The sequence below is a fragment of the Oncorhynchus masou genome, unplaced genomic scaffold, assembly GCF_036934945.1.
Source record: "Oncorhynchus masou masou isolate Uvic2021 unplaced genomic scaffold, UVic_Omas_1.1 unplaced_scaffold_1713, whole genome shotgun sequence".
NCBI classification, from domain to species: Eukaryota; Metazoa; Chordata; class Actinopteri; order Salmoniformes; family Salmonidae; genus Oncorhynchus; species Oncorhynchus masou.
The window spans coordinates 70,006-96,288 of NW_027007293.1; the positions used below are offsets into that span (position 1 = coordinate 70,006).

At 44.8% G+C, this 26,283-nt stretch overlaps 2 protein-coding genes across 2 annotated transcripts in view; one reads left to right on the forward strand and one right to left on the reverse strand.

The window, feature by feature from the left end:
* The first annotated feature begins 560 nt into the window (after positions 1-560).
* On the forward strand, positions 561-16,892 carry palb2 (partner and localizer of BRCA2). Its single transcript, XM_064959721.1, has 15 exons — positions 561-913; positions 1,105-1,178; positions 1,297-1,356; positions 1,539-1,722; positions 1,856-2,486; positions 8,993-9,513; positions 9,631-10,932; positions 10,983-11,470; positions 11,607-11,759; positions 12,644-12,726; positions 13,719-13,868; positions 13,958-14,074; positions 14,470-14,557; positions 15,366-15,517; positions 15,627-16,892. Exons 2-15 carry the CDS (start codon positions 1,131-1,133, stop codon positions 15,835-15,837), a joined length of 4,188 nt encoding a protein of 1,395 aa, XP_064815793.1. The 5' UTR covers positions 561-913; positions 1,105-1,130; the 3' UTR covers positions 15,838-16,892.
* Positions 16,893-21,694: 4,802 nt separating this feature from the next.
* LOC135532075 (myosin heavy chain, fast skeletal muscle-like) overlaps positions 21,695-26,283 on the reverse strand; it is a 20,820-nt gene continuing 16,231 nt past the window's right edge. The window contains exons 35-39 of the mRNA XM_064959719.1: positions 23,851-24,021; positions 22,889-22,993; positions 22,697-22,792; positions 22,153-22,284; positions 21,695-21,775 (exon numbers count right to left, since the gene is read on the reverse strand). Of these exons, the coding sequence (XP_064815791.1) occupies positions 21,755-21,775; positions 22,153-22,284; positions 22,697-22,792; positions 22,889-22,993; positions 23,851-24,021 (525 nt within the window). The 3' untranslated portion in view covers positions 21,695-21,754. The remainder of the gene's footprint in view (positions 21,776-22,152; positions 22,285-22,696; positions 22,793-22,888; positions 22,994-23,850; positions 24,022-26,283) is intronic.

The window sequence follows — 26,283 nt, forward strand, 5'->3', positions numbered from 1 at the left end:
AGCAGGCTAGCCAGTTAGCTCGGGTGCTTGACTGCCATTGTGAGGTCAGAACTCGTGAGGTACTCCTGATTTACAAAAAGGCCCAGAGTTCACTCTGGCACTCCAGATTGAATTTACAAACACACCGAAAATCCTAAAATTTCAGCTAGTTATTTGTTATGCCAACAAGCTAGCAAGAAGTTGCATAGCAACAGCATCAACATCCGGTAGAAAGGTGAAGCGCTAGTACTCTCAACTGAAAGGATACCATTCGTTTACAGTATACTAAAATGAACTAATAGTATGTACTCATTGTGTAGTATTCAAACACAGCTATGGTTTCTATATGTTTGATAACGTCCCATGTATTCCATTCCAGCCATTACAATGAGCCGTCCTCCTATAGCTCCTCCAACCAGCCTCCTCTGTGGTATACAGGTGTCGGGCTGGTTGGTGGCCAATTTTTTTCTCCCTCTGTTTGTATCATAAATGTAACGTGATTGAACACACACTATCGCACAGTAGGTGGCAGCATCCACAAACAAAATGTGTGAACGCCATGATACCAAAGAAGAAGATATACCCCCACCCTCGCCAGCCTTCCTTCTGAAAAGCTGTCAGTCAACCGGCTGTTGCATTTTCGGTTATCGATTGGTCTTGTCTGGACCGTGAAGTCGCGGGAGAGTTTGGACAGAAATGGTGGATAACTAAATAGAGTTCACGAAGGCCGTTTAAAAAAAGTATCAATTTACGGTCTGCTAAACAGGGTGGCGCTCCCATAGACACCAATGCGATAGCAGCTGGGTCTGGTCTGCTTTGTTCATTGATTGAACCAGAAAAAACTGCGACTGGATTGGAATCCTTTCCTGCCCCCTTCAAAAAAAACGTGACTAGCTAGCATATTGACGCCGATAAATACAGAAACAAATGAATGGTACGTTTTATCAAATAATTAGCTACGAGCTACTATTCGGAAAATGTGAGGTAACGTTAGTTAACGGTGCAGTAGTTTGTCAGCTAACACTAGTTAGCTAACTAGCTAGTTTGTCAGCTAACGCTAGCTATGATTCTTGTTCACTTGCTAAATCTAGTTTTTTTTTTTAAACCTCTCGCTAACTGTCAAAGGTGACCGTTAGGATCGCGTGACGAGAATGGAAGATAATTTGGAGCGCGTGCTCCATTGCGATGACAAGGAGGAGGTAGGTGTATTGTTTACATATAGTAGGGCCTTGTGTAAGCGGTCTTAAAATGTCATGTAGCTAGGCCTACCTTCCTTCTCAAGTAGCATGATAAGTGTGTGTGTGTGTCTCTCCCCAGTTGAGGCGGAAACTGGCCCTGCTACAGAGAGAGTACTCCAGGACAGTTCAGAGATTACAGGTGAGAGATATGGTGTGTAAAGGCGGTAGCAGGTATGCGTGTGGGGGGGGGGGGGGTGTATGCACTGGTGGGTTAGTCTTGTGTGTAGTAAGCACCACAACCATGACTGATACCTGTGTTGTGTAGTACTGCACGTGTTTGACAACATTGATGTACATTATCCCCCCCCTATACACACACAGCGAGCTGAGCGTTCAGATGCCGTGCGGAAGCATGTGAGGAGTCGGATCTCTGAGCAGAACCTCCAGGACCAGACAGACCCAGTCCCAGCCAGCACCTTTCCCAACCCAGCTCTACCTCCCCTCTCTCTTGGTAGCCCTGCTAGGACAGCCCCAGGTTCGGCCTCACCACCAGGCCCCGCTGGAGGTCAGTCTGCCCGTATTAGAAACTTAAGTGCTGTAGAAAGTTTTGTGACGTTAGCATATTTGAGCTTACCACTATTATATTATTAAGGTTGTAGTGTGTGTTGGAAATTACATTGTACTGTGTGTGTGTGCAGACTCGACTGTGGCGGCATCGTGTCCGGTGGAATCTGAGAACCCCAGGCAGAGGAGTCCGTCCATCCGCTTCCTCCTCCCCGTCGATGACTCTTGCCCTCGGACACCTGACCTTAACCCTCACAGACGAAGCCACTCCCTCCGGCTGAGGTCACGGAGAAGCCGGCTGCGCTGGGAGCGGAGGGGCGAGGGGGCAGGGGGGAGGTACGACACGGAGACCAGCGAGGATGGGCAGGAGCTGGAAGCACAAACAGAGAAAGAAGAGGACGGAGAGAAGAGAAATATGGAGGAAGAGAAGGAGGGTGTGAAGAAAGAGCTAGAGAGGGAGGAGAATGAGAGGGAAATTCCAGATAAAGAGGCAATGAAACAGAGCGATGGAGAGGAGAGAGAAGAACAGAGGACATATGGACAGAAGGAGATAGGTTCACCCCTTCCTTCTCTGAGGAGAGATGGAGAGAATGAGAGAGAAGAGGGAAGTGATTCAGTAGCTGTGGGAGACGCCATGTTAGGGGCTGTTGGGTTGTGTAACACTGGGGGAGTCCTGGACTCGTGCACTCTGGTGGAAGGTCTGCCGTTCCCTGTAGAATACTACATCAGAACCACAAGACGCATGGCCTCTTCACAGAGCCGCAGGTTAGTGGTCACCTTTAATAACGGTTGTTTTTATACTTGATTGTATTGTACTCTATTGTTGAGTACTAATTCAGAACCACAAGACGCATGGCCTCTTCACAGAGCCCCAGGTTAGTGGTCACCTTTAATAACGGTTGTTTTTATACTTGATTGTATTGTACTCTATTGTTGAGTACTAATTCAGAACCACGAGACGGCGACGCATGCCTTCGTCTCAGATCCACAGGTTGCCTGGGTGATTCCACGCCAGGGTAGGACGAATATATACATTTTGGTATCTCTGCTTGTTCTGGCGATTCTCACACATACATTTAATTGGGAGGAAGAATGTTTGTATTTGTATCACAAACCATTTCATGATAAAATTGGCTGTTTTAGCTCCTTTTAGACCAATAATCAAATAAAAGTTTGAAAGCCCTTCCCAATGATGCACAGTTAAAAGTAATAAGATAAGAAAAATACAAATAGTAACACAAAGAATAAAATACAGAATAATTAAGCTATATACAGGGAGTACCAGTACCAGATCACGGTGCAGCTATATACAGGGAGTACCAGTACCAGATCACGGTGCAGGTATATACAGGGAGTACCAGTACCAGATCACGGTGCAGCTATATACAGGGAGTACCAGTACCAGATCACGGTGCAGCTGTATACAGGGAGTACCAGTACCAGATACCAGTACCAGATCACGGTGCAGCTATATACAGGGAGTACCAGTACCAGATCACGGTGCAGCTATATACAGGGAGTACCAGTACCAGATCACGGTGCAGCTATATACAGGGAGTACCAGTACCAGATCACGGTGCAGGTATATACAGGGAGTACCAGTACCAGATCACTGTGCAGAGGTACGAGGTAGATACTGTATGTACACGAAGGCAGGGTAAAGTGACTAGGCATCAGGATAGATCATAATAAGATTAAATTAAAGAACACACTAGAAGCGGCATATGATGTGTGTGTTTAACTATTCGTGTGGGGTCCAGAAGAGCTAAAACCAAGCCATGAGGTCGAACTAATTGCCTGTGCAGCTTCTGTGACAGATTTGTGTTGAGGCACAGATCTGGGGAAGGGTACCAAAACATTCTGCAGCATTGATGGTCCCCAAGATCACAGTGCCCTCCATCATTCTTAAATGGAAGAAGTTTGGAACCACCAAGGCTCTTTCTATAGCTGGCCGCTCGGCCAATCAGAGCAATCGGGTGGAAGGGCCATGGTCAGGGTGGTCACCAAGCTTTGACAATGCTCCAGAGTTCCTCTGTGGAGATGGGAGAACCTTCCAGAAGGAAAACCATCTCTGCAGCACTCCACCAATCAGGCCTTTATAGTAGAGTGTCAGACGGAAGCCACTCCTCAGTAAAAGGCACATGACAGCCTGCTAGGAGTTTTCCGAAAGGCACCTAAAAGGACTCAGACCATGAGAAACAAGAATTTCTGGTCTTATGAAACCAATATTCAACTATTTAGCCTGAATGCCAAGCGTCACGTCTGGAGGAAACCTGGCATCATCCCTATGGTGAAGCATGGTGGTGGCAGCATCATGTTGAAGGGATGTTTTTCATCTGCAGGGACTGGGAGACTAGTCAGGATGGAGGGAAAGATGAACGGTGCAACATACAGAGATTCTTGATTAAAAACCTGCTCCAGAGCACTGAGGACCTCAGCCTGGGGTGAAGCTTCACCTTCCAACAGGACAAAGTACACAGCCCAGACAACACAGGAGTGGCTTTGGGAAAAGTCTCTGAATGTCCTTGGAGTGGCCCAGCCAGAGCCTGGACTTGAATCCGATCGAACATCCCTGGAGTGACCTGAAGATAGCTGTGCAGCAATGCTCCCCATCCAACCTGACAGAGCTTGAGAGGGTCTGCAGAGAAGAACGGCAGAAACTCCCCAATACAGATGTGCCATGAAGACTCGAGGCTGTAATCGCTGCCACAGAAGCTTCAACAAAGTAATGAGTAAAGGGTCTGAATACTTATATAAAAGTGATATAACACTTTTTTTTTTGTAATTTTTTAATAGAAATGTAGAAAAATGTCTAACCCAGTTTTTGCTTTTGTCTTTATGGGATATTGTGTGTAGATTGAGGGTGGGGGGGGGAAACTATTTAATCAATTTTAAAATAAGGCTGTAACTAGGGATGAAATGGTTACCGGTTTCATGATTTAACCACGGTAAAATTCCCGATGATTAGTATTATCGTTTCAAATGTATAATCTCATTAAAACCGTGTTTGATTACCGCGGCTTGCAGTAGTCTGATGCAGCATGCAACGTGGGTTTGGTTTTGTGTGAAAACATGGCGGAAGGCTGTGACGGCGCTCTGTAGATTTTTCAGCCTTCTAAGAGGACCAAATCTGAACTGTGGTTGTATTTTGGGTTTTCCCCCTGAGTGCGGAGGGAAACTTAATCGAAGATGGTCACCCTGTCTGCAGAACATGCAACAAAATAATTGCTGCGAAAGGGGGGCTCCACTTCAAATCTCTCGAGTCATCTTCGTGACCATCACCCACTACTTTATAGCGAATGCAAGGTAAGTTAACTTTTAGCTCAATGCATGTTGTGGGGACTTTGGGATTGGGGGAAATGTCATGGTTTGTCTAACTTGCTAATAGCTTGTCAATAATGTAAACTGAAGCTTTCAGTGTTACCTACTCCTGTAAAAACACTACGCGTTGATCTGCTGCTGTATGTGTCGTGTGTCTGCAGACTATTCTCCCATTGCACACGATAACACGTTCTGTAGTTTAGTCACCCAAACAACATGTTTTGTTCATTTAAAATCAGTCAGTCGACGACTTGGTTGTTAAAGTGTTATAACAGGTTAAACACTATAGACTCCAATACAACTCCTGTATTTATGTCAATTGTTGGGCTCACTGCAATTACTATCACGGTCTTCTTAAGACTCATTTGTATTTATGTCATTTGTGCATGGGGTCATTCAATATACTCAAATGCAACACAGAAGATCGACTGTGTGAGTTTATAATTATAATCTAACAACACTAATAATAATAATAAATTTGCTATTCCCTTGTTACAGAGGGTCGTGCAGCAAACCCAGAGACGCTACTGGTCCCTCCTCATCTACGGTTGTGACACACTCCAGCAAGCATTTAAAAGGCAGGCTGCTTATGCACCCACATCAAAACATGCGCAAGACCTCACTGCAGCCCTCTCATATTACATTGCAAAGGACATGATGCCATTTCATATTGTTGAGAGGCCTGGATTTCTGTGGCTGGTGAAGGTTGCTTTGCCCCACGACAAAGTGCCATCACCAACATTATTTTCCAAGACTGCCATCCCAAACCTGTACAACCAGGTTAAAGCTGATGTTGGAAAATTTTTGGCTCAAGGCACATGGTTTGCTGCAACTACTGACCTCTGGACCAGTGAAAGCTGGGGGTGGTTTAACCCTACATCAGCTTCACTATCCATTACCTCACCCCAGACATGCAACTGGAATCAAACTGCCTGGCAACACAGTTCTTCACTATCCATTACCTCACCCCAGACTGGCAACTGGAATCAAACTGCCTGGCAACACAGTTCTTCACTATCCATTACCTCACCCCAGACTGGCAACTGGAATCAAACTGCCTGGCAACACAGTTCTTCACTATCCATTACCTCACCCCAGACTGGCAACTGGAATCAAACTGCCTGGAAACACAGTTCTTCACTATCCATTACCTCACCCCAGACTGGCAACTGGAATCAAACTGCCTGGAAACACAGTTCTTCACTATCCATTACCTCACCCCAGACTGGCAACTGGAATCAAACTGCCTGGAAACACAGTTCTTCACTATCCATTACCTCACCCCAGACTGGCAACTGGAATCAAACTGCCTGGCAACACAGTTCTTCACTATCCATTACCTCACCCCAGACTGGCAACTGGAATCAAACTGCCTGGAAACACAGTTCTTCACTATCCATTACCTCACCCCAGACTGGCAACTGGAATCAAACTGCCTGGCAACACAGTTCTTCACTATCCATTACCTCACCCCAGACAGGCAACTGGAATCAAACTGCCTGGAAACCCGTTCTTCAGATCCATTACCTCACCCCAGACTGGCAACTGGAATCAAACTGCCTGGAAACATGCACATGTTCTTCACTATCGACTATTACCTTAACAACATACACAGAGAAGGCAAAGAGAGTCTCACCCCAGACTGGCAACTGGAATCAAGCTGCCTCAGGAAGAACCACAAAGTTCTTCACTATCCATTACCTCACCACAGACTGGAACAGGAATCAAACTGCCTGGGTTGCACAGTTCTTCCCAAGAAGATCAAGAGGGTCAGCTCCCAAAGATCAGAGTTTTTTTGAGAATATGTCCTGGACCCATCCATTCCAGTGATGTTCCACTGGTGTGGTGGAGGGCCGTCCCTGACTAAGGAGATGAAAAGGGTAATGTTCAGAGCCAAGACACATTGTCTCCCTTTGCAGATACACAGAAACCTGCAAAGAAAGTCATGCACATTTGTTTCATTGAACAAAGATGCATTGTTAGGCAAAGCACCTTGTTTCTATATGAGCCTGAGGCTGACAAACGTTGACACTGACAGCTGTGTCCAGAAGAGAGAACAGACAGGATGACAGCTGCACAAGTTTCAGGGAAGAACCACAAAGTTACCAGCAGCACCTCCACCATGAAGCGGCATCGGAGGGGAAAGGCCTGGCTGGGTTGCTGAGAAGGAGAGAATTACCTCATGTTAGGCAGCAGCACCTTGTTTCTATATGAAGGAGGAACAGATCAGGATGTTAGACCAGCCCCTTGAAGACCGAGAGAAAGAAGATATCAAGGTCTAGGCTCAGCAGCATCCATTCCATATGAAGGAGGATCCACTGGTGTGGTGGAGGGTCTTGTTTCAGGAGCTGAACAGACAGCCAGGGTTGCCAGGAAGCACCTTGTTTCATCCCAGCAACCAGCGTGCCGTCAGTGTTCAGTGCCAGCGAGCACATTGTCTCCCTTTGCAGATCACTATTTAAACCGGACAAAGTAAATATGTTGACGTTTTTTACATTTCAGTTTCAAGTGAACAAAGATGCATGATGTTAGGCCAGCAGCACCTTGTTTCTATATGAAGGAGAGAACAGACATACAGGATGTTAGGCCAGCAGCACCTTGTTTCTATATGAAGGAGAGAACAGACATACAGGATGTTAGGCCAGCAGCACCTTGTTTCTATATGAAGGAGAGAACAGACAGGATGTTAGGCCAGCAGCACCTTGTTTCTATATGAAGGAGAGAACAGACATACAGGATGTTAGGCCAGCAGCACCTTGTTTCTATATGAAGGAGAGAACAGACATACAGGATGTTAGGCCAGCAGCAACTTGTTTCTATATGAAGGAGAGAACGGACATACAGTATGTTAGGCCAGCAGCATCTTGTTTCTATATAAAGGAGAGAACAGACAGGATGTTAGGCCAGCAGCACCTTGTTTCTATATGAAGGAGAGAACAGATATACAATCAGTGCTGTTCGTTTGATGTGTTTACATGTTATGTTAATGTCATCACCTGCACATTGGATGTGTTTACATATGGTTGTATTGTTCTTACATGCACATGGCTTTACTTGTGTTGCTTAAGGTTGTGTTCATTAAAACCTGCACTAAGGAAACTTAGTGCATGGCCACATGGCGCCATCTTTAATGTTAAGGATATTATTTTAAAAAGTGCATAGTGCTGATAATTGTATTTGTTGTTTACTGGTTTTCAGTATAAAACTTCATGAAATGATTTCAGTGTATCAGTACTTTTTCAACATTTCCAGCACATCTTAACCGTACCGCGATAACACTGATAACCGCGATAATACTGACAACACAACTAATACAGATAACACTGATAACTGCGATAATACTGACAACACAACTAATACAGATAACACTGATAACCGCGATAATACTGACAATACAACTAATACAGATAACACTGATAACCGCGATAATACTGACAACACAAATAATACAGATAACACTGATAACCGTGATAATACTGACAATACAACTAATACAGATAACACTGATAACCGCGATAATACTGACAATACAAAATACAGATAACACTGATAATACTGATAACCATTTTTGGTCACTATAATGGTGATATGAAATGTTCACACAGTTTCAACTCTGGCTGTAACGTAACACAAAGTGTTAGAAAAAGTCAAGGGGACTGAATACTTGATGAATGCACTGTATATTAGGTAAAACAAAGGAAACGCCTATATAAAGCTTTGTAGCCACCAGAATAGCGTCTTGGTAAAGATTCTTTAAGTGTCTGGAACTCTATTGGAGGGATGCATAACCATTCATCCACGTGAAATTCCATCATTTAGCGTTTTCCACCACCATCAACAAAACGCCGTCTCAGTAATTTGAATGTGAGGGTGTTCCGTGTGTGAGCCTGCTCCGTCTCGTCTGTGGTTCACAAATCTAATGTAAGGTGTTTTGTTAATGCTATTTTCAGAGACCTGCAGGCTGTCATTCTGAACCAACTCAACAGGGGGCGCCACAGAAGGAGCAGGGGCCGGATGTCTAACACACACACACTCTCAACTTCACACTCCGACTCACTAGCACAACCCTCCAATCACCGCCCGTGCTCAAGTCAACTGACCTCAAACTCACCGAACAATCCCACACCGGTCGAGGAGCCATCAGCCAATCAGGTGCTTACCGCTGAGTCAGGGACCAATCAGAGTGAGCGTTTACCTTCCAGAGCCTGCAGTGTTCGGCCTATCAGAGGCCGGAGGAGGAGAGGAAGGAGGCCGAGACTGGGCCACTCTCTAAGTTTGGACTCGGATCCCCCAGCACCAGTCCCAGACAACACCCAGACCCCGGCCGCTATTCGCCCAGCCTCACAGCCTCTCCCTGGGGGTGGATGTCCGGAGCGCTGGCCTCTCTCTGGAGGTGTGGAGGAACAGCTTTATCCCATCTTCAGAAGGAGCTGTGTCTCTCCCCTCATTCACACAGCAAAGCAGAGCAAAGGTGGGACTGAGCAGTGTGGTGTATCTGAAGGCTGTTATGTTTCACTGTGACTTCAATTATCAGCTAACATTTTCATCCTTTCACTCTTGTTCTGTGTGTGTGTGTGTGTGTGTGTAGAGAGTGTGTGGTCTCTCCTCCTGCCCTCCTCCCTCTCCCCTGGAGGACCAGCAGTGCACCCTGGGAGTCTGGGCCGCGTCATCTCAACCTTTGACCTCCAGGATTTCCATCTCCCCGACGACCAGTTCGGACAACTAAAGCTCCAGAAGCTTCGCGCCTCGTCTGCCGTTGCCGTCCCAGAACCCTTCTACCCTTACAACATGCGTCGTCGCCGCAACAGAGGCTCGGTCCACGGTCTCCACGGCTACACAGGCGGTCAGACGTCTAAAGCGCCTGAGCCCCTCCCTCTCAGCCTCACCCCTCCTGTCACAGACTGCGTCACTTCAGTAGAACAGTCTATAGACAGATCTATAGGCCAGCATCTTATAGACCACCCTATAGGCCAGCAGTCTACAGACGCACTAGACCATTCTACAGACCTCCATTCGGAGTACCATTCGGAGTACCATTCAGTTTGCCAGTTTACAGACCACTTTGTAGACCAGCCTACTGGCCATCAGTCTACAGACCAACCCGTAGACCAGCCTACTGGCCATCAGTCTACAGACCAACCCGTAGACCAGCCTACTGGCCATCAGTCTACAGAACACCTTGTAGACCAGCCTACTGGCCATCAGTCTACAGACCAACCCGTAGACCAGCCTACTGGCCATCAGTCTACAGACCAACCCGTAGACCAGCCTACTGGCCATCAGTCTACAGACCAACCCGTAGACCAGCCTACTGGCCATCACTCTACAGACCAACCCGTAGACCTGCTTATTGGCCATCAGCTTACCGTTTTAGTAGGCCAGTCTATAGACTTTCCTTCAGTAGACCAGCAGACAGGCCTACTCACTACTGAGTGCCCTTCCCTTCAAACTGAAACCGAGACCGAGTGCCCTCCCGAGTGTCCATCCTTCCACATAAAGACTAAGTGCATTTCTCCGTGCCCTACGGAGTTCTCTGTCGAGTGCCTTACAAAATGTCCTTCCGTGTGCACTACTGAGTGCCCTTCCCTCCGGACGGAGACATATGCAGAGTGTGCTGTCCCCCCCAGCCCTTCCCTGCTCCTCCTTAGCCCCTCCCCAACCAGCCACACCCCTCACGGACACACCCTCTCCCTTTCCCTCTCCTCCATTCCCCCCTTACCTTCCTTAGGGATGACCCCTTGCCCCTTGACCCCTAACCCCAACACACCCCTCTCCCTCCCTGACAGCCCCCCATTACCTTCTTTAGAGGCGGTGACTCACATCCTTCCCTGCCCCCCCGCTCTGACCCTCCCCCTCTCCTGCCCCCCCACTCTGACTCTCCCCCTCTCCTGCCCCCCACTCCTCTCCCCCTCTCCTGCCCTCCCTGCCCCCTGCTCTGACCCTCCCCCTCTCCTGCCCCCCACTCTGACTCTCCCCCTCTCCTGCCCTCCCTGCCCCCCTCTCTGACCCTCCCCCTCTCCTGCTCTCCCTGTCCCCCTACTCTGACCCTCCCCTTCCCCTCTAGTCCCTCCACCCAAGCCCTCTCTCCTCCCTCCCTCTCTCCCTGCCCCTCTCCAATCATCCCTCTCTCCTCCTCCCCTCCCTCCCTCGCTCTCTGCCACCCCAGCCTTGTTGATTCCCTGCCCCAACTTTTGCTCCCTCCCACTCCTCTACTACTGCCTCAATCTCTCCCTCCAACTCCAAATACACCCCCTCCATCGCCCCCTATCCAGCTTCTTAGCCAGCCAGGTCCCTCTCTCCACTCAACCAGACAGGCCACTGAGGAGAGAGGAGAGGGAGAGGAGGAGAGAGCGTGGAGGAAGAAAGAGGAGAAGAGGAGGGATGGGATGACAGAGGATGGTGTCTTAAAGCTCTCTCACACACTGAAGGTCAATACTGTGATGACAAGCCATTGTTGTGTATTTCAACATCAATGTCACCACTCACTTCAGAGAATGTCTGTGTGTGTGTGTAATAATAATTGTGTGTGTGTGTGTGTGTGTGTGTGTGTGTGTGTGTGTGTAGGCCCCTGCAGGAGGCAGCCTGGTGGATGTGTGCTGTGTGTCGTGGCTGTCAGTAGGTGCATGTGTAGCGGTGGCAGGAGAGTGGGAGGTGTGTGTTTGGGGTCAGAACAACCCCCCACACTGGAGACGACTCCACACCTGGACCTTCATAGAAGTAACTTTGTGTTGTGTGTCTTAATGTGTGTGTGTGTGTAACAACTGTGAGTTTATATTGTTTATGGGTGTTTATGTGTTTAATGAGTGTGTGTGTGTGTAACAACTGTGTATTAGTCAAAGGTTTGGACTCATTCAAGAGTTTTCCTTTCTTTAGTGAAGACATCAAAACTACGACATAACAAATATGGAATCATCTAGTAACCAAAAAAGTGTTAAACAGATCTATATAAACAAAAATATTTTATTTTTGAGATTCTTCAAAGTATCAACCCTTTGCCTTGATGACAGCTTTGCACACTCTTGGCATGATGACTGCTTTGCACACTCTTGGCATGATGACAGCTTTGCACACTCTTGGCATGATGACAGCTTTGCACACTCTTGGCATGATGACAACTTTGCACACTCTTGGCATGATGATAGCTTTGCACACTCTTGGCATGATGACAGCTTTGCACACTCTTGGCATGATGACAGCTTTGCACACTCTTGGCATGATGACAGCTTTGCACACTCTTGGCATGATGACAGCTTTGCACACTCTTGGCATCACCTGGAACAGCGAGTTCAGTTTACTTGAGTGGCCTGGTCAGTCCCCAGACCTCAACCCCGTAGAGCATCTGTGGGATGAGATGTTGGTAGCATGAGTGTACCGCCGTCCAATCAGCAGCAACTGCGTGATGACATCACATCAGCATGGACCAACATCCCTGTGGAACGTTTCCCACACCTTGTTGAATACCCCCCAAAATTCAGGCTGTTCTGGAGGCAATGGGGGGGGGGGGTCTGACCGATACTAGATAGGTGTACCTAATAAACTGTCCAGTGAGTGTACATTGTATGTGTGTGTGTATTTAATGTGTGTGTGTGTGTGTGTTTAAGTCAGTGATGTCAGTGTTTCCTGTGTTGGACGCTCCTGGGCTTCTGTGTGTGACTCTGGGCCAGCTGGAAATCAGAGAGGCCAGGTACTAGCCACCCCCCACCCCACACACATACTGCTACCACACCCCCACCCCCCCACACACATACTGCTACCACCCCCCCACCCCACACACATACTGCTACCACCCCCCCACCCCACACACATACTGCTACCACTCCCCCACCCCACACACATACTGCTACCACCCCCCACCCCACACACATACTGCTACCACTCCCCCACCCCCCACACATACTGCTACCACTCTCCCACCCCACACACATACTGCTACCACCCCCCCACCCATACACCACATCCCACACTGCTACCACCCCTGATCCCACACACATACTGCTACCACTCCCCCATCCCACACACATACTGCTACCACCCCTGATCCCACACACATACTGCTACCACTCTCCCACCCCACACACATACTGCTACCACCCCACACACATACTGCTACCACTCCCCCATCCCACACACATACTGCTACCACCCCCCACCCCACACACATACTGCTACCACTCCCCCACCCCACACACATACTGCTACCACCCCCCCACCCCACACACATACTGCTACCACCCCCCCACCCCACACATACTGCTACCACTCCCCCACCCCACACACATACTGCTACCACCCCCCCACCCCACACACATACTGCTACCACCCCCCCACCCCACACACATACTGCTACCACCCCCCACCCCACACACACACATACTGCTACCACTCCCCCACACCCCCCACACCCCACACACATACTGCTACCACTCTCCCACCCCACACACATCCTGCTACCACTCCCCCACCCCACACACATACTGCTACCACTCCCCCCCACACACATACTGCTACCACTCCCCCACCCCACACACATCCTGCTACCACTCCCCCATCCATCTTTTTCTTCCCTGTTCTTCTTTCTCCTCTCTCTCCCTCTTCTTTGCTTGTCAGTCTCTGTGTTCATGCGTCTGTAAATGTTTCTATTAATATGTGTGTGTGTCTGTGTGTGTCTGTGTGTAGGGTACTGTGCTGCTCCAGTCTGTCCCAGGAGGTGCTGTGTGAGGGGGAGATCCACATGGTGGTGGGCATGTCCAAACGAAGGCTGGTTAGCTCCTCCTACTCTGTAGCCACAACCCCGCTGCAGGTCTACACACTGACACAGGATGGCAGGTAACCATGGGTGACCAGGGTCTTCTCTCGTCTGGCATGGTTAATGCTGTGTGTGTGTACTCTATCTCTGTCTCTCTGACCTCTCTCAGGCTGCAGGCCTGCCTGTCTTTGGTCTGTCCTACTGAGCGCGTGCAGACCGTGGCGGCGGTGGAGGGACAGACTGACGCTCTGATTGGCTCAACCCATGGAGGACATGTTGTTCTGTGGTGAGCAAAATAACGTAGCTAATTCAGTGCTTCCTGGTGCTGGGGACCTAAATGGTGGCACCCTTGTGGTTATTTTAATAATAATTTTAATAAGTGGTGTCGTTCTAGGGCAAAACCACCCCCTTTAGGTCCCCGGGACCAGGATGCTCTAATTGAAAGGTTTTCAAACACACGTTGCACTGGTTTTGTAGACAGCTGCTTTATCAAGGAACGCTTTTACTTCCAATGACTAATGTGTGCTTGTCTCACCTACCTTAGTGGAATGCACTGACTGTAAGTCTCTCTCTGGATAAGAGCATCTGCTAAATGCCTTCTCAAACCTGTTTACAGTTGAATGAGAATCTTCTCCGTTAACTGCGTGTGTGTGTGTGTGTGTGTGTGCGTGTGTGTGTCAGGAACGTGACGACGGGGCAGCTGCTGCGGAGCATCAATCTGGGAGATGGTTTCACGGATACGACCTGTCTCCGAGGATACTCCCTCTGCGTGAGTGTGTGTAGTATCTGTACCAGAAAGAGTGTGTTCGTTCCTACTATAATGTGTGAGAGAACCTACAGGACATGGGAGAATTTCTGATCTTTGTGTGTTTGTGTTCTCACCATGTAATTCCCCATTTCTAACCAACAGCCTCCACCCACCTTGACTGAATAGTCATGATGTTGTCATGTCCCACTCCGTCCTACGAAACCTCCCAGTGTCTGCGTCCCAAAACCACCCAATTCTCTGCCCTTTCTCTATGTGCACTCTCTCCCACACACATTTAAAGCATTACTGTCCATAACCCATCCATGGGTTAGAGGGAGTGTCCACTACTTTCCTTCTAAATCCACGAAGGGAAGTGAACAAGTGTATTGTGAGAGTACAGAGAATTGAGACAGTCAATGTGTAACTCAAATTGTATTTGTGACATACGCCGAATACAACAGGTGTGTAGATCTTACCGTGAAATGCGTACTTACAAGCCCTTAACCAATAATGCTGTTCAAGAAATAGTTAATAAAAATATTTACTAAATAAACTAAAGCAAAATTATTTTTTTAAATCAGTCAATCAAAAAGTAAAACAGCACATTTACATAACAATAACGAGACTAAATACAGGGGGAACCGGTACCGAGTCAATGTGCTGGGGTACCTTTGTAGATATAGTGATGGTATGTACAGTCATGATGTTGTCCTGTTTTATTGGTTGTTTCTTGTTTTTGTTTTTTGTTTTTTTGTGTGAAGTGTGTTGAGTCCTGGAGAAATACACTTTGAATGCATTTTGATTTGTCATGTCCCCATTCGTCCTACAGGGGGTGCTGTTTGTCCTGTTGCAACACCCGTCCCTGTGTGCTGTGGAGGAGGAAGAGGGAGGGGCTCTGTTCTCGCTGGTCGCCACCAACCCTCTGACTGGCACCGTCGTCCTGGCAACCAGACTAGGCCTCCCCAAAGCCTGCACCGGGAGGTGAGAGGGGGAGGAGGAAAGGGAGAGTTGGCAGGAAGAGGGAATTGTGTGTTAACCTCTCTCTCATTTGTGGGTGTGTGTTTATTCTGTGTGTGTGTTCTCTCCCTAGGCTGGTGGAGGTTGATGTCCATGGATCCAGTGTGATTGGGGTTTTCCGGTCCGGCTCCGTGTGTGTGTGGCAGCTTGGGGGGCGTCAGGGCCAGCAGGGGGTCTGGTTCCCAGAGCTGGGGTGTCAGGTCGCCCGTTGGGGGGCGCAGGGAACTGTCCTGACGGCACACCTCAATGGAGACGTCTGCTTACACCGCTACAGACCACTCTGAACAACTACAGACCACTCTGAACCACTACAGACCACTATAGACCTCTCTGAACTACTATAGACCACTCTGAACAACTACAGACCACTTTAGATGACTCTGAACAACTAGAGACCACTATAGACCACTCTGAACAACTACAGACCACTCTGAACAACTACAGACCACTATAGACCACTCTGAACTAGTATAGACCACTCTGAACAACTACAGACCACTTTAGATAACTCTGAACAACTACAGACCACTCTGAACAACTACAGACCACTCTGAACCACTACAGACCACTATAGACCACTCTGAACTACTATAGACCACTCTGAACAACTACAGACCACTTTAGACGACTCTGAACAACTAGAGACCACTATAGACCACTCTGAACAACTACAGACCACTCTGAACCACTACAGACCACTCTGAACCACTACAGACCACTCTGAACTACTATAGACCTCTATAGACCATTCTGAACTTCCATAGACCACTCTGAACTACTACAGACCACTATAGACCTCTATAGACCATTCTGAACTACTACAGACCACTGTAGACTCCTCTGAACCACAACTTATCCACTATAGACCACTCTGAACTACTGTTATACAGGCCAGAGGGCTGGCAGGGTAGCCTAGTGGTTAGAGCGTTGGACTAGTAACCAGAAGGTTGCGAGTTCAAACCCCCGAGCTGACAAGGTACAAATCTGTCGTTCTGCCCCTGAACAGGCAGTTAACCCACTGTTCCCAGACCGTCATTGAAAATAAGAATGTGTTCTTAACTGACTTGCCTGGTTAAATAAAGGTAAAAAAAAATATATAAAAAAAAAATGTTTGTTCTACCAAACACATTTCTATCTGAAGGTTGTCCTGCTGAATGCAGCCCAGAAGGGTCTGCTACATAGCAGGAACAATGAGTTAGCGCTCTAACTTTGATAAGCAACCAGAAATAACTATTGATTTTCTGGTTCATTAAGAAAGCTAAACTTAGATGTGTGTTTTTGGTTGTTTTATTATGCCATGCACTTAATATATTTCTATAAAACAAGTTATTTCTGAATATTTAGGCAAATGTTTCAACTGTCTGGTTCCAATGTTCCACATATAATCTTGCTTTGTCTGGTTCCATATGTTCCTACATATAAATGTGGTTCAACTGTCTGTGGTATGTACCTACATATAAATGACTTTCTGAATCACTTTCCATATGTACCTACATCCAAATGACGTGGTTCAACTGTCTGGTTCCATATGTACCTACATATAAATGACGTGGTTCAACTGTCTGGTTCCATATGTTCCTACATATAAATGACGTGGTTCAACTGTCTGGTTCCATATGTTCCTACATATAAATGACGTGGTTCAACTGTCTGGTTCCTGACCCAATCTGCTGTTGAATGCTCATGATATATTTAAGCTGTAAGGCATGAGGGGTGTGGTAAATGGCCAATATACCACGGCCAAGGGCTGTTCTTAAACATGGCACAACATGGAGTGCCTGGATACAGCCCTTGGCTGTGGTATACCATATACCACACCCCCTCATGCCAAATTGCTTAAATATGTAATGAGCATTCAACAGCAGATTGGGTCAGTAACCAGACAGTTGAACCATGTCATTTTTTTGTAGGCAGAACTGAAAAAGCGTGTGCGAGCAAGGAGATCTACAAACCTGACTCAGTTACACCAGCTCTGTCAGGAGGAATGGGCCAAAATTCACCCAACGTATTGTGGGAAGCTTGTGGAAGGCTACCTGAATCGTTTGACCCAAGTTAAACAATTTAAAGGCAATGCTACCAAATACTAATTGAGTGTATATAAACTTCTGACCCACTGGGAATGTGATAAATTATTCTCTACTATTATTCTGACATTTCACATTATTAAAATAAAGTGGTGATCCTACCTGACCTAAAACAGGGCATTTTTACCAGGATTAAATGTCAGGAATTGGGAAAAACTTGAGTTTAAATGTATTTGGCTAAGGTGCATGTAAACTTCAACTTCAACTGTAGCAAGAATTTCTGCATCACAACACTGAAGTGTAAGAAGCCTCCACTTTTTTAAAGGGACTGGGTCTTGTTTCAGTAATAATGAAATTAAACCCTTCTTGTGTCTGATAATCTACCATTTATATAGGAGTGGTTAAAACATGCTAATAATGGTTCTCTGAGTATATCTAAAAAAAAAAAAAGATATACTTCCACTGGTATGCCATCCAGCCTGGAGTTGTCCCAGCCTTAAAGGCTTTAATTGCATGAAGAAGTTCCTCGTCTGTAATTTGGCCTTCACATGAGTCTTTCTGTACAGATGTTAATTTTACGTTATTTATAGGGGGAAAATCCATACAATTAGCTTCGGTTAGTGGAGATGGAGGAGACTGAAACGAAAACATATTCTTCAAGTACTTTACTTCCTCTTTCAAAATATAATAATTCGGTGAAACATGTGTGACTCCATCATTTGTAACAAGTTTCAAGATTGAAAAAGAATTTGGTGCATTTTTCACCATATTTCATCCAGTTCGCTTTATTTTTATAATACATTACTCTGGATCTTTCTTGAATAAGTTCCTCCATTTCTTTTAGTTTTCCTCTAACTTATTCTGTGCCTCTATTGTACCGTTTTTATTGCTATCTAACTGTACTGTTAGTCCTTATATTTCCTTTGTTAATATGGACTCTTTTGATCTAAATTGTTTTAGTTTTATAGATGAGTACTGAATTGCATGGCTTCTAAAGGCACATTTAAAAGTGTCCCATACAATAAGGGGGTCTGCTGTACTTATCTTATGTTGTAAAAAGTCAGTTATAAATTCTTCTGTCCTAGTTATAAACAAGTTATCATCCAGTAGGCTTTGATTACATTTCCTATATCCTCACCCACGTGGAAATTCTGCAAGAGCAATATATATATATGCCAATTATGTGATGATCCGACCGTGCCAGAGAGAATGACCTAAGAAAGTAATCAAGATGACAAGCTTGATTAAGCCTCTGCCATGTATCTCTCACTAGGTCAGGGTATTTAAGCCTCCATATATCCACTAATTACAATATATTCATGACATCATGATGTCCTTAAGTGCCTGAGGGAGATAGTTTGTAGTGTGATTTCCTTTACAGTCCATAGAGCTATTTAAAACCATAGTAAAATCCCCCACCATAATAATAGAGTCTACTGTTGCTTGTAAAGTTGATAAATGCTTAAATATATAAGCTTGGATCATCATTATTTGGACCATATCAGTTAATAAGCCATATCTGTTTATTTTCTAATAACATATTTAAAATAATCCATCTACCTTGATGATCTGTTTGGACAATTTGCACATTTGGATCAAAATTACTGTTAATTAATGTAATCACCCCTTTTGAAGTTCTTTGCCCCCTGGGAGAAATATATTTCATTCCCCCAGTACCTTTTCTACAAAACTTCATTTAAAATTGATGAATGAGTTTCCTGTAAACAATAGATATTATATTTCTTCTCTTTTAGCCAGGTAAATACTTGTTTGAATGTTAAATGACGAGACAGAGGCATTGACGCGAGTAACCAGTCTTGTTAAGTACATCACAATTACATCCGGGTATCTCAAGCACACCGGTAAAACACATGAGTTGCAGTAATGAACATTTACCAAGAGATGGCATCACTGTGCCATCTTACACCCATAACAATACTGATAGTCTTTTATTACTATCTGCTAAGCCATTACAATTATAACTGGCTATACTTATTTCACCACTTCCCATAATGAGACACAAGTTTCAATTATATTTATCAAAATAGGTGTTTTTAAACATACCATTAAAAAGTAACATGATGATTTAGTGTCTATATAGCTGTACCATGATATTTGCATCGCTACTAAGCAAACCTCCAATTGGTCCCCACTATTCCACCCGCTAAAAGCCCTTCTCATCCCGAGTCGGGTTGTGATCCCAATGTCCGGCAGGCCACCCCGACCCCCCGGATCCCATAGCCCCTGAGAGACCGGGACCCATCCTTTGAAAAGAGCACACAGTGCCACCCATGGGGGGGGGGATACACATATCTGTTACACCGTTTTAGAAATGAAAGCAGTTTATGTATCTAATCCGCCCATTTGAAGAAGTCATAAATATTTTTGCCAAATTCACTTATAGTTTATTAAAGTGGTCAAAAGTTGAGTCGTTGGCCCCATGATTCTAGCATGCAATGAAGACTACATCTATCCTGTGACTACGAACTTGTTGAATACATTTGCAGTTTGTTTTGGTTGTGTTTTTCCCAAAAGAAACTGAATGGTGAATAATGTATTTTGTTATTTTGGAGTCACTTATTGTAAATAAGAAAAGTAAATGTGTAGGTGGCGGATTGACTTTGGCTTCCCTCCAGGCCTGAGGGAACACACTTTCTAGTAGGCTTAGATTGAAGATATGGCAAATAGTTGTGGAAATATCATCCGCTATTATCCTCAGTCATTTTCCATCCAAGTTGTCAGACCCTGGTGGCTTATCATTGTTGATAGACAACAATATTTTTTTCACCTCTTCACACTCAGTTTTACGGAATTACAGTTCTTGTCTTTCATAAATTTGGTCAGATATACTTGTATGTGTAGTGTCAGCGTTTGTTGTTGTCATGTTATGCCTCCATTTGGTAATCTTGCCAATTATTATTTTTTTTAAAGTAGTTGGCAATATCAGTCGGTTTTGTGATGAATGAGCCATCTGATTCATTGAATAATACAACTGAGTTTGCCTTTTTTTTCCAAAATGTAATTGAAGGTGCTCCCAAACTTTTTACTATCATTCTTTGTCATTTATCTTTGTTTCATAGTGTAGTTTCTTCATTTAATTCAGTTTAGTTAAGATTTCTCAATTTGCAGTATTTTTTCAATCGGTTGTGCAGCCAGACTTATTTGCCATTCCTTTTGCCACATCTCTCTCAAATATACAATTTTTTCGTAAAGATGTGATCAATACATCTTCAGGTCGGAAAGTCGGAGCTCTAGAAAGATGCCAGAGTTTCCGACTTGGAATTCTGAGTTGGATGTTCAAACCGATTTTTCCCAGTCTGAGCTATTTTTTTCTCAGAGTTCCCAGTTGTCTTGAATGCAGCATAATCAGACTATTCTATACCCTATGAAAGTGACATCTTCCAGGAATGAGGAGCTATAGGAGGACAGGCTCATCGTAATGGCTAGAATGGAATGAATGGAACGGTATCAAACCTATGGAAACAACATGTTTGACTCTGTTCCATTTATTCCATTCCAGCCATTACATTGAGCCCGTTGCCCTATAGCTCCTCCCACTAGCCTCCTCTCCTCTGGTTGACATAATACTGGTTAACCCAGAATTAAAATCTCAATTTATGTTTACATAGTGTTTCCACAACAAATTAATGTGTGCATAATCTGTTACAAAATTCTAATACAAAAATTCACTTAAGAAAGAAAAAATGCCATCTTCAAAGTGATCCCTTTCAATTGCTACCATGGTTATGCATATTCTTCTCATATATTTTTCTTTTAGAAGCATTTACATTTGGGCCTGTCCATATAGGTCAATTCCCCTCAGTGTAAATGGTTAAAACTATAATTTTGATGTTTAGCTGGTCAGTCCTTACATCCAAAGCTCAGTCAATGAATTTGAGTGGTTACATTTCTCCATTCTAATCCCTCAGCTGATGTGAAGGCTTTGCTGTTGTTGGAATCCCAGATTGCTCCTTTAATTAAAGTGCAATATATATATATATATATATATTTTATGGTATGAAAAAGCTGTTTGCTGAGTAATAAGTCCACAGTCACAAAGGAAGTGTATGTAGATCCACATGTTTTTTAATCAATGCTCAACATATCACCATGAAAATCATATTTTATGAAACACAGGAAAATGGTAAGACTTTGATCTTCAATTGTTTGGTCTTGTTTATTCAGCAACTTCTTTTCCCTGTAAGAAGAAATAAATAATATAATGGATCAGTAATAATAATAAATATGATAAATATATGGATAGAATATAATGGATCAGTAATAATAATGAACATGATAAATATATGGATAGAATATAATGGATCAGAAATAATAATTAAAATGATAAATATATGGATAGAATATAATGGATCAGTAATAATAATGAACATGATAAATATATGGAAAGATCTAACCTTCCTTTTTTAGCCTTACCTGGAATGTTCTTCTTAGAGATCTTAAATACATTGCATGTAAAAGGTCTGTATTGACCTCTGAGGAGACTGAATCATAGGTGGTGATGATGTGGTCATATCTGAACATGAGTCAGGTACAGGTTTAGAAGCAGTTCTGTACCTTTCCAGAGTCACGGGTCTTGGCTCTGAGCTTGTTGACCTGAGTCTCAGCGATGTCAGCACGCTCCTCAGCCTCCTCCAGCTCATGCTGAACCTTCCTGAACTTAGACATGTGCTGGTTTGCTGCTTCCTCCTGGGTGAGGAAAAGAGAGGGAGAGCAGAACATCAGCATTTAAAGTTTGATGCTTCCGGTAGGAAATTAATATTCTGTTTTTAAAGGTATTTAAAAAAACAAATACAAAAAAAGACAGATTTAGGTATAACAATGTATACAGGGAGCTGGATGATACAGCAGAGGAAGTGAATGGCAGAACAGGGGATCAAACCACTGCCTCCAGCACGATCACTAGACCAGCCCCTGGTGCAGCTAATTCATATTCAACCCCTCTCCTGTAAGTTTGTAACGAATAGGAGGCATTTAGAAATGTGCATCATTTCATCAGCATTTACTTGCACTGTCAATTGCCATTGTTGACTGATGTGTTGTTGCTGTAGCAACACGTCAAACTAAGTTGTATGGACATGAAGTTTTGCTAGTGACTCACCGCCTCCTCAGAATGCCTCTTGTAGGCCTTCACTTTCATCTGCAGCTTATCTACCAGGTCCTGAAGTCTGTTAACGTTCTTCTTATCCTCCTCAGTCTGTGGGAGAAGAGCAAATAATCAATGTCAGTATAGTTTCATACACAAACCTCTCTGTGTTAGTGTGAAGTGTGTGAAGAATACACTTTCTCTTACCTGGTAAGTGAGCTCCTTGACTCTGCGCTCATACTTGCGGACTCCCTTGACTGCGTCTACACCTCTTCTCTGCTCGGCCTCCACCTCAGTCTCGAGCTCACGCACCTTTGTGGAACAAACACTTTTAGGCATTTGAGGTGGTGAAACAAATCTTTGTAAAACAGAGGTAGAGTCTTCTTCCCAGTCAAGGAGGCACAATTGTTGTCTTTCATTATGCACTTTTCCAAGTGGTTCCCAAAGTGGAATTTACATTTAAATTTGTTCATGAATATTGCGAGCAACAACAGATGAAACTACCAAGGATCTGTGGAACAAGATTAGAAGGTACAATACAATACAATGTAATATTATGAATCCACTATTTATGTTCTTAACCCTTAGGTGTACAACATGGGCCTGGGAGGCTCACAGGGATACTGGTAGGCACATTATTCCAACAATTGTAAAAAAATATATATAAAAAAATATATATATATTCTTGTAGTTATAATATATAGGACTCTTTTTTTAAATTTGATCGATTTAGCGGTGTACATTGCAGTACCAGTATGGCCAATAGAGGCCACCACTCGTCTGTTTTAATGTTATGAGTTTGCCTTTGTTATTGGGGCTTGCGAAGTTCGCCAATCCTAAATGAAACAACTAGATAAATATTCCCTCTGATGCCAAGAGGGGACTGTCAAATGTTCTTTCCCAGGGGCCAAGACTTGATTAGTCCGACCATGTACTGCTGAAGTCATAGTAAAACTGTGTGGATAATGTTTATATCTCACTCTAAAATAAGAGTTGGGTTCTGATATTATGAAGTTTCCCTGATGCAAAGACATTTGGGACCCCTGATCTAGGTGGGTTAATGAGAGAGAAAGTAATTACAAAATGCTCCTGTGTATTTTAACATGATCAAATACATTTCCAGCAATCAGTCTTTCAATCCACCCTAATCCACCCTGCTGGTAACTCACCCTGGACTCCAGTTTCTGGAGCTGCTTCTTGCCTCCCTTCATGGCCAGATTCTCAGCCTCATCCAGGCGGTGCTGCAGGTCCTTGACTGTGACCTCCAGGTTCTTCTTCATCCTCTCCAGGTGAGAACTGGTGTCCTGCTCCTTCTTCAGCTCCTCGGCCATCATGGCCGCCTGGAAAAGTATTTTTTATTTCACATTTATTGAACCAGGTAGGCGAGTTGAGAGTTCTCATTTACAAGTTCTCATTTACAACTGCGACCTGGCCAAGATAAAGCAAAACAGTGCGACACCAACAACACAGAGTTACACATGGGTAAAACAATCGTACAGTCAATAACACAATAGAAAAGTCTATATACTGTGTGTGTAAATGTAGTAAGATTAGGAAGGTAAGGCAATAAATCGGCCATAGTGGCAAAATATTTACAATTTAGCAATTAAACACTGGAGTGAAAGATGTTCAGAAGATGAATATGCAAGTCGAGATACTGGGGTGCAAAGGAGTAAAAAATAAATAAGAATATGGGAATGAGGTAGTTGGGTGGGCTATTTATAGATGGGCTGTGTACAGGTGCAATGTTTGGTAAGCTGCTATGACAGCTGATGCTTAAAGTTAGTGAGGGAGATATAAGACTCCAGCTTCAGTGATTTTTTACAATTCGTTCCAGTCATTGGCAGCAGAGAACTGGAAGGAAAGGCGGCCAAAGGAGGAGTTGGCTTTGGGGATGACCGGTGAAATAACCCTTCTGGAGAGTGACCATACCTGCTGGAGCGTGTGCTACGGGTGGGTGCTGCAATGGTAACCAATGAGCTGAGTTAAGGCGGGGCTTTACTTAGCAAAGACTTATAGATGACCTGGAGCCAGTGGGTTTGGTGACAAATATGAAGCGAGGCCAGCAAACAAGAGCATACAGGTCGCAGTGGTGGGTAGTATATGGGGCTTTGGTGACATATCGGATTGCACTGTGATAGACTACATCCAATTTGCTGAGTAGAGGGTTGGAGGCTATTTTGTAAATGACATCGCCGAAGACAAGGTTCAGTAGGATAATCAGTTTTACGAGGATATGTTTGGCAGCATGAGTGAAGGATGCTTTGTTGCGAAATAGAAAGCCGATTCTTGATTTAATTTGGGTTTGGAGATGCTTAATGTGAGTCTGGAAGGAGAGTTTACAGTCTAACCAGACACCTAGGTATTTGTAGTTGTCCACATATTCTAAGTCAGAACCATCCAGAGTAGTGATGCTAAACGGGTGGGTGCGGGCAGTGATCGGTTGAAGAGCATGCATTTAGTTTTACTTGCATTTAAGAGCAGTTGGAGGCCATGGAAGGAGAGTTGTATGGCATTGAAGCTCGTCTGGAGGTTTGTTAACACAGTGTCCAAAGAAGGGCCAGAAGTATACAGAATGGTGTTGTCTGCGTAGAGGTGGATCAGAGACTCACCAGCAGAAAGAGCGACATCATTGATGTATACAGAGAAAAGAGTCGGCCTGAGAATTGTGGCACCCCCATAGAGACTGCCAGAGGTCCGGAGAACAGGCCCTCCGATTTGACACACTGAACTCTATCTGAGAAGTAGTCGGTGACCCAGGCGAGGCAGTCATTTGAGAAACCAAGGCTGTTGAGTCTGCCGATAAGAATGTGGTGATTGACAGAGTCGAAAGCCTTGGCCAGGTCGATGAATACGGCTGCACAGTGTTGTCTCTTATCGATGGCGGTTATGATATCGTTTAGGACCTTGAGCGTGGCTGAGGTGCACCCATGGCAAGCTCGGAAACCAGATTGTATAGCGGAGAAGGTGCTGTGGGATTCGAAATGGTCGGTGAACTGTTTGTTAACTTGGCTTTCGAAGTCCTTAGAAAGGCAGGGTATAATAGATATAGGTCTGTAGCAGTTTGGGTCTAGAGTGTCTCCCCCTTTGAAGAGGGGGATGACCGCGGCAGCTTTCCAATCTTTAGGGATCTCAGACGATACAAAAGAGAGGTTGAACAGGCCAGTAATAGGGGTTGCAACAATTGTGGCATATAATTTAGAAAGAGAGGGTCCAGATTGTCTAGCCCGGCTGATATGTAGGGGTCCAGATTTTGCAGCTCTTTCAGAACATCAGAAATCTGGATTTGGATGAAGGAGAAATGGGGAGGCTTGGGCAAGTTGCTGTTGGGGGTGCAGGGCTATAGACCAGGGTAGGGTTAGAAAAATGCTTATTGAAATTCTCAATTATCGTATATTTATCGGTGGTGACAGTGTTTCCTAGCCTCAGCGCAGTGGGTAGCTGGGAGGACATGCCCTTATTCTCCATGGACTTTACAGTGTCCCAGAACATTTTTGAGTTTGTGCTACATGATGAACATTTCTGTTTGAAAAAGCTAGCCTTTGCTTTCCTAACTGCCTGTGTATATTGGTTCCTAACTGGTCGTTTTACCGTGGTGCATA

Excerpts from the sequence above, each read along its gene's own strand:
- palb2 (XM_064959721.1), top strand. The coding sequence starts at position 1,131 with ATGGAAGATAATTTGGAGCGCGTGCTCCATTGCGATGACAAGGAGGAG. Across the intron at positions 1,723-1,855 it reads ACCACCAGGCCCCGCTGGAG|ACTCGACTGTGGCGGCATCG; the intron begins GTCAGTCTGCCC and ends GTGTGTGTGCAG. Across the intron at positions 10,933-10,982 it reads TCTGACTCTCCCCCTCTCCT|CCTCCCCCTCTCCTGCCCCC; the intron begins GCCCCCCACTCC and ends CCCTGCTCTGAC.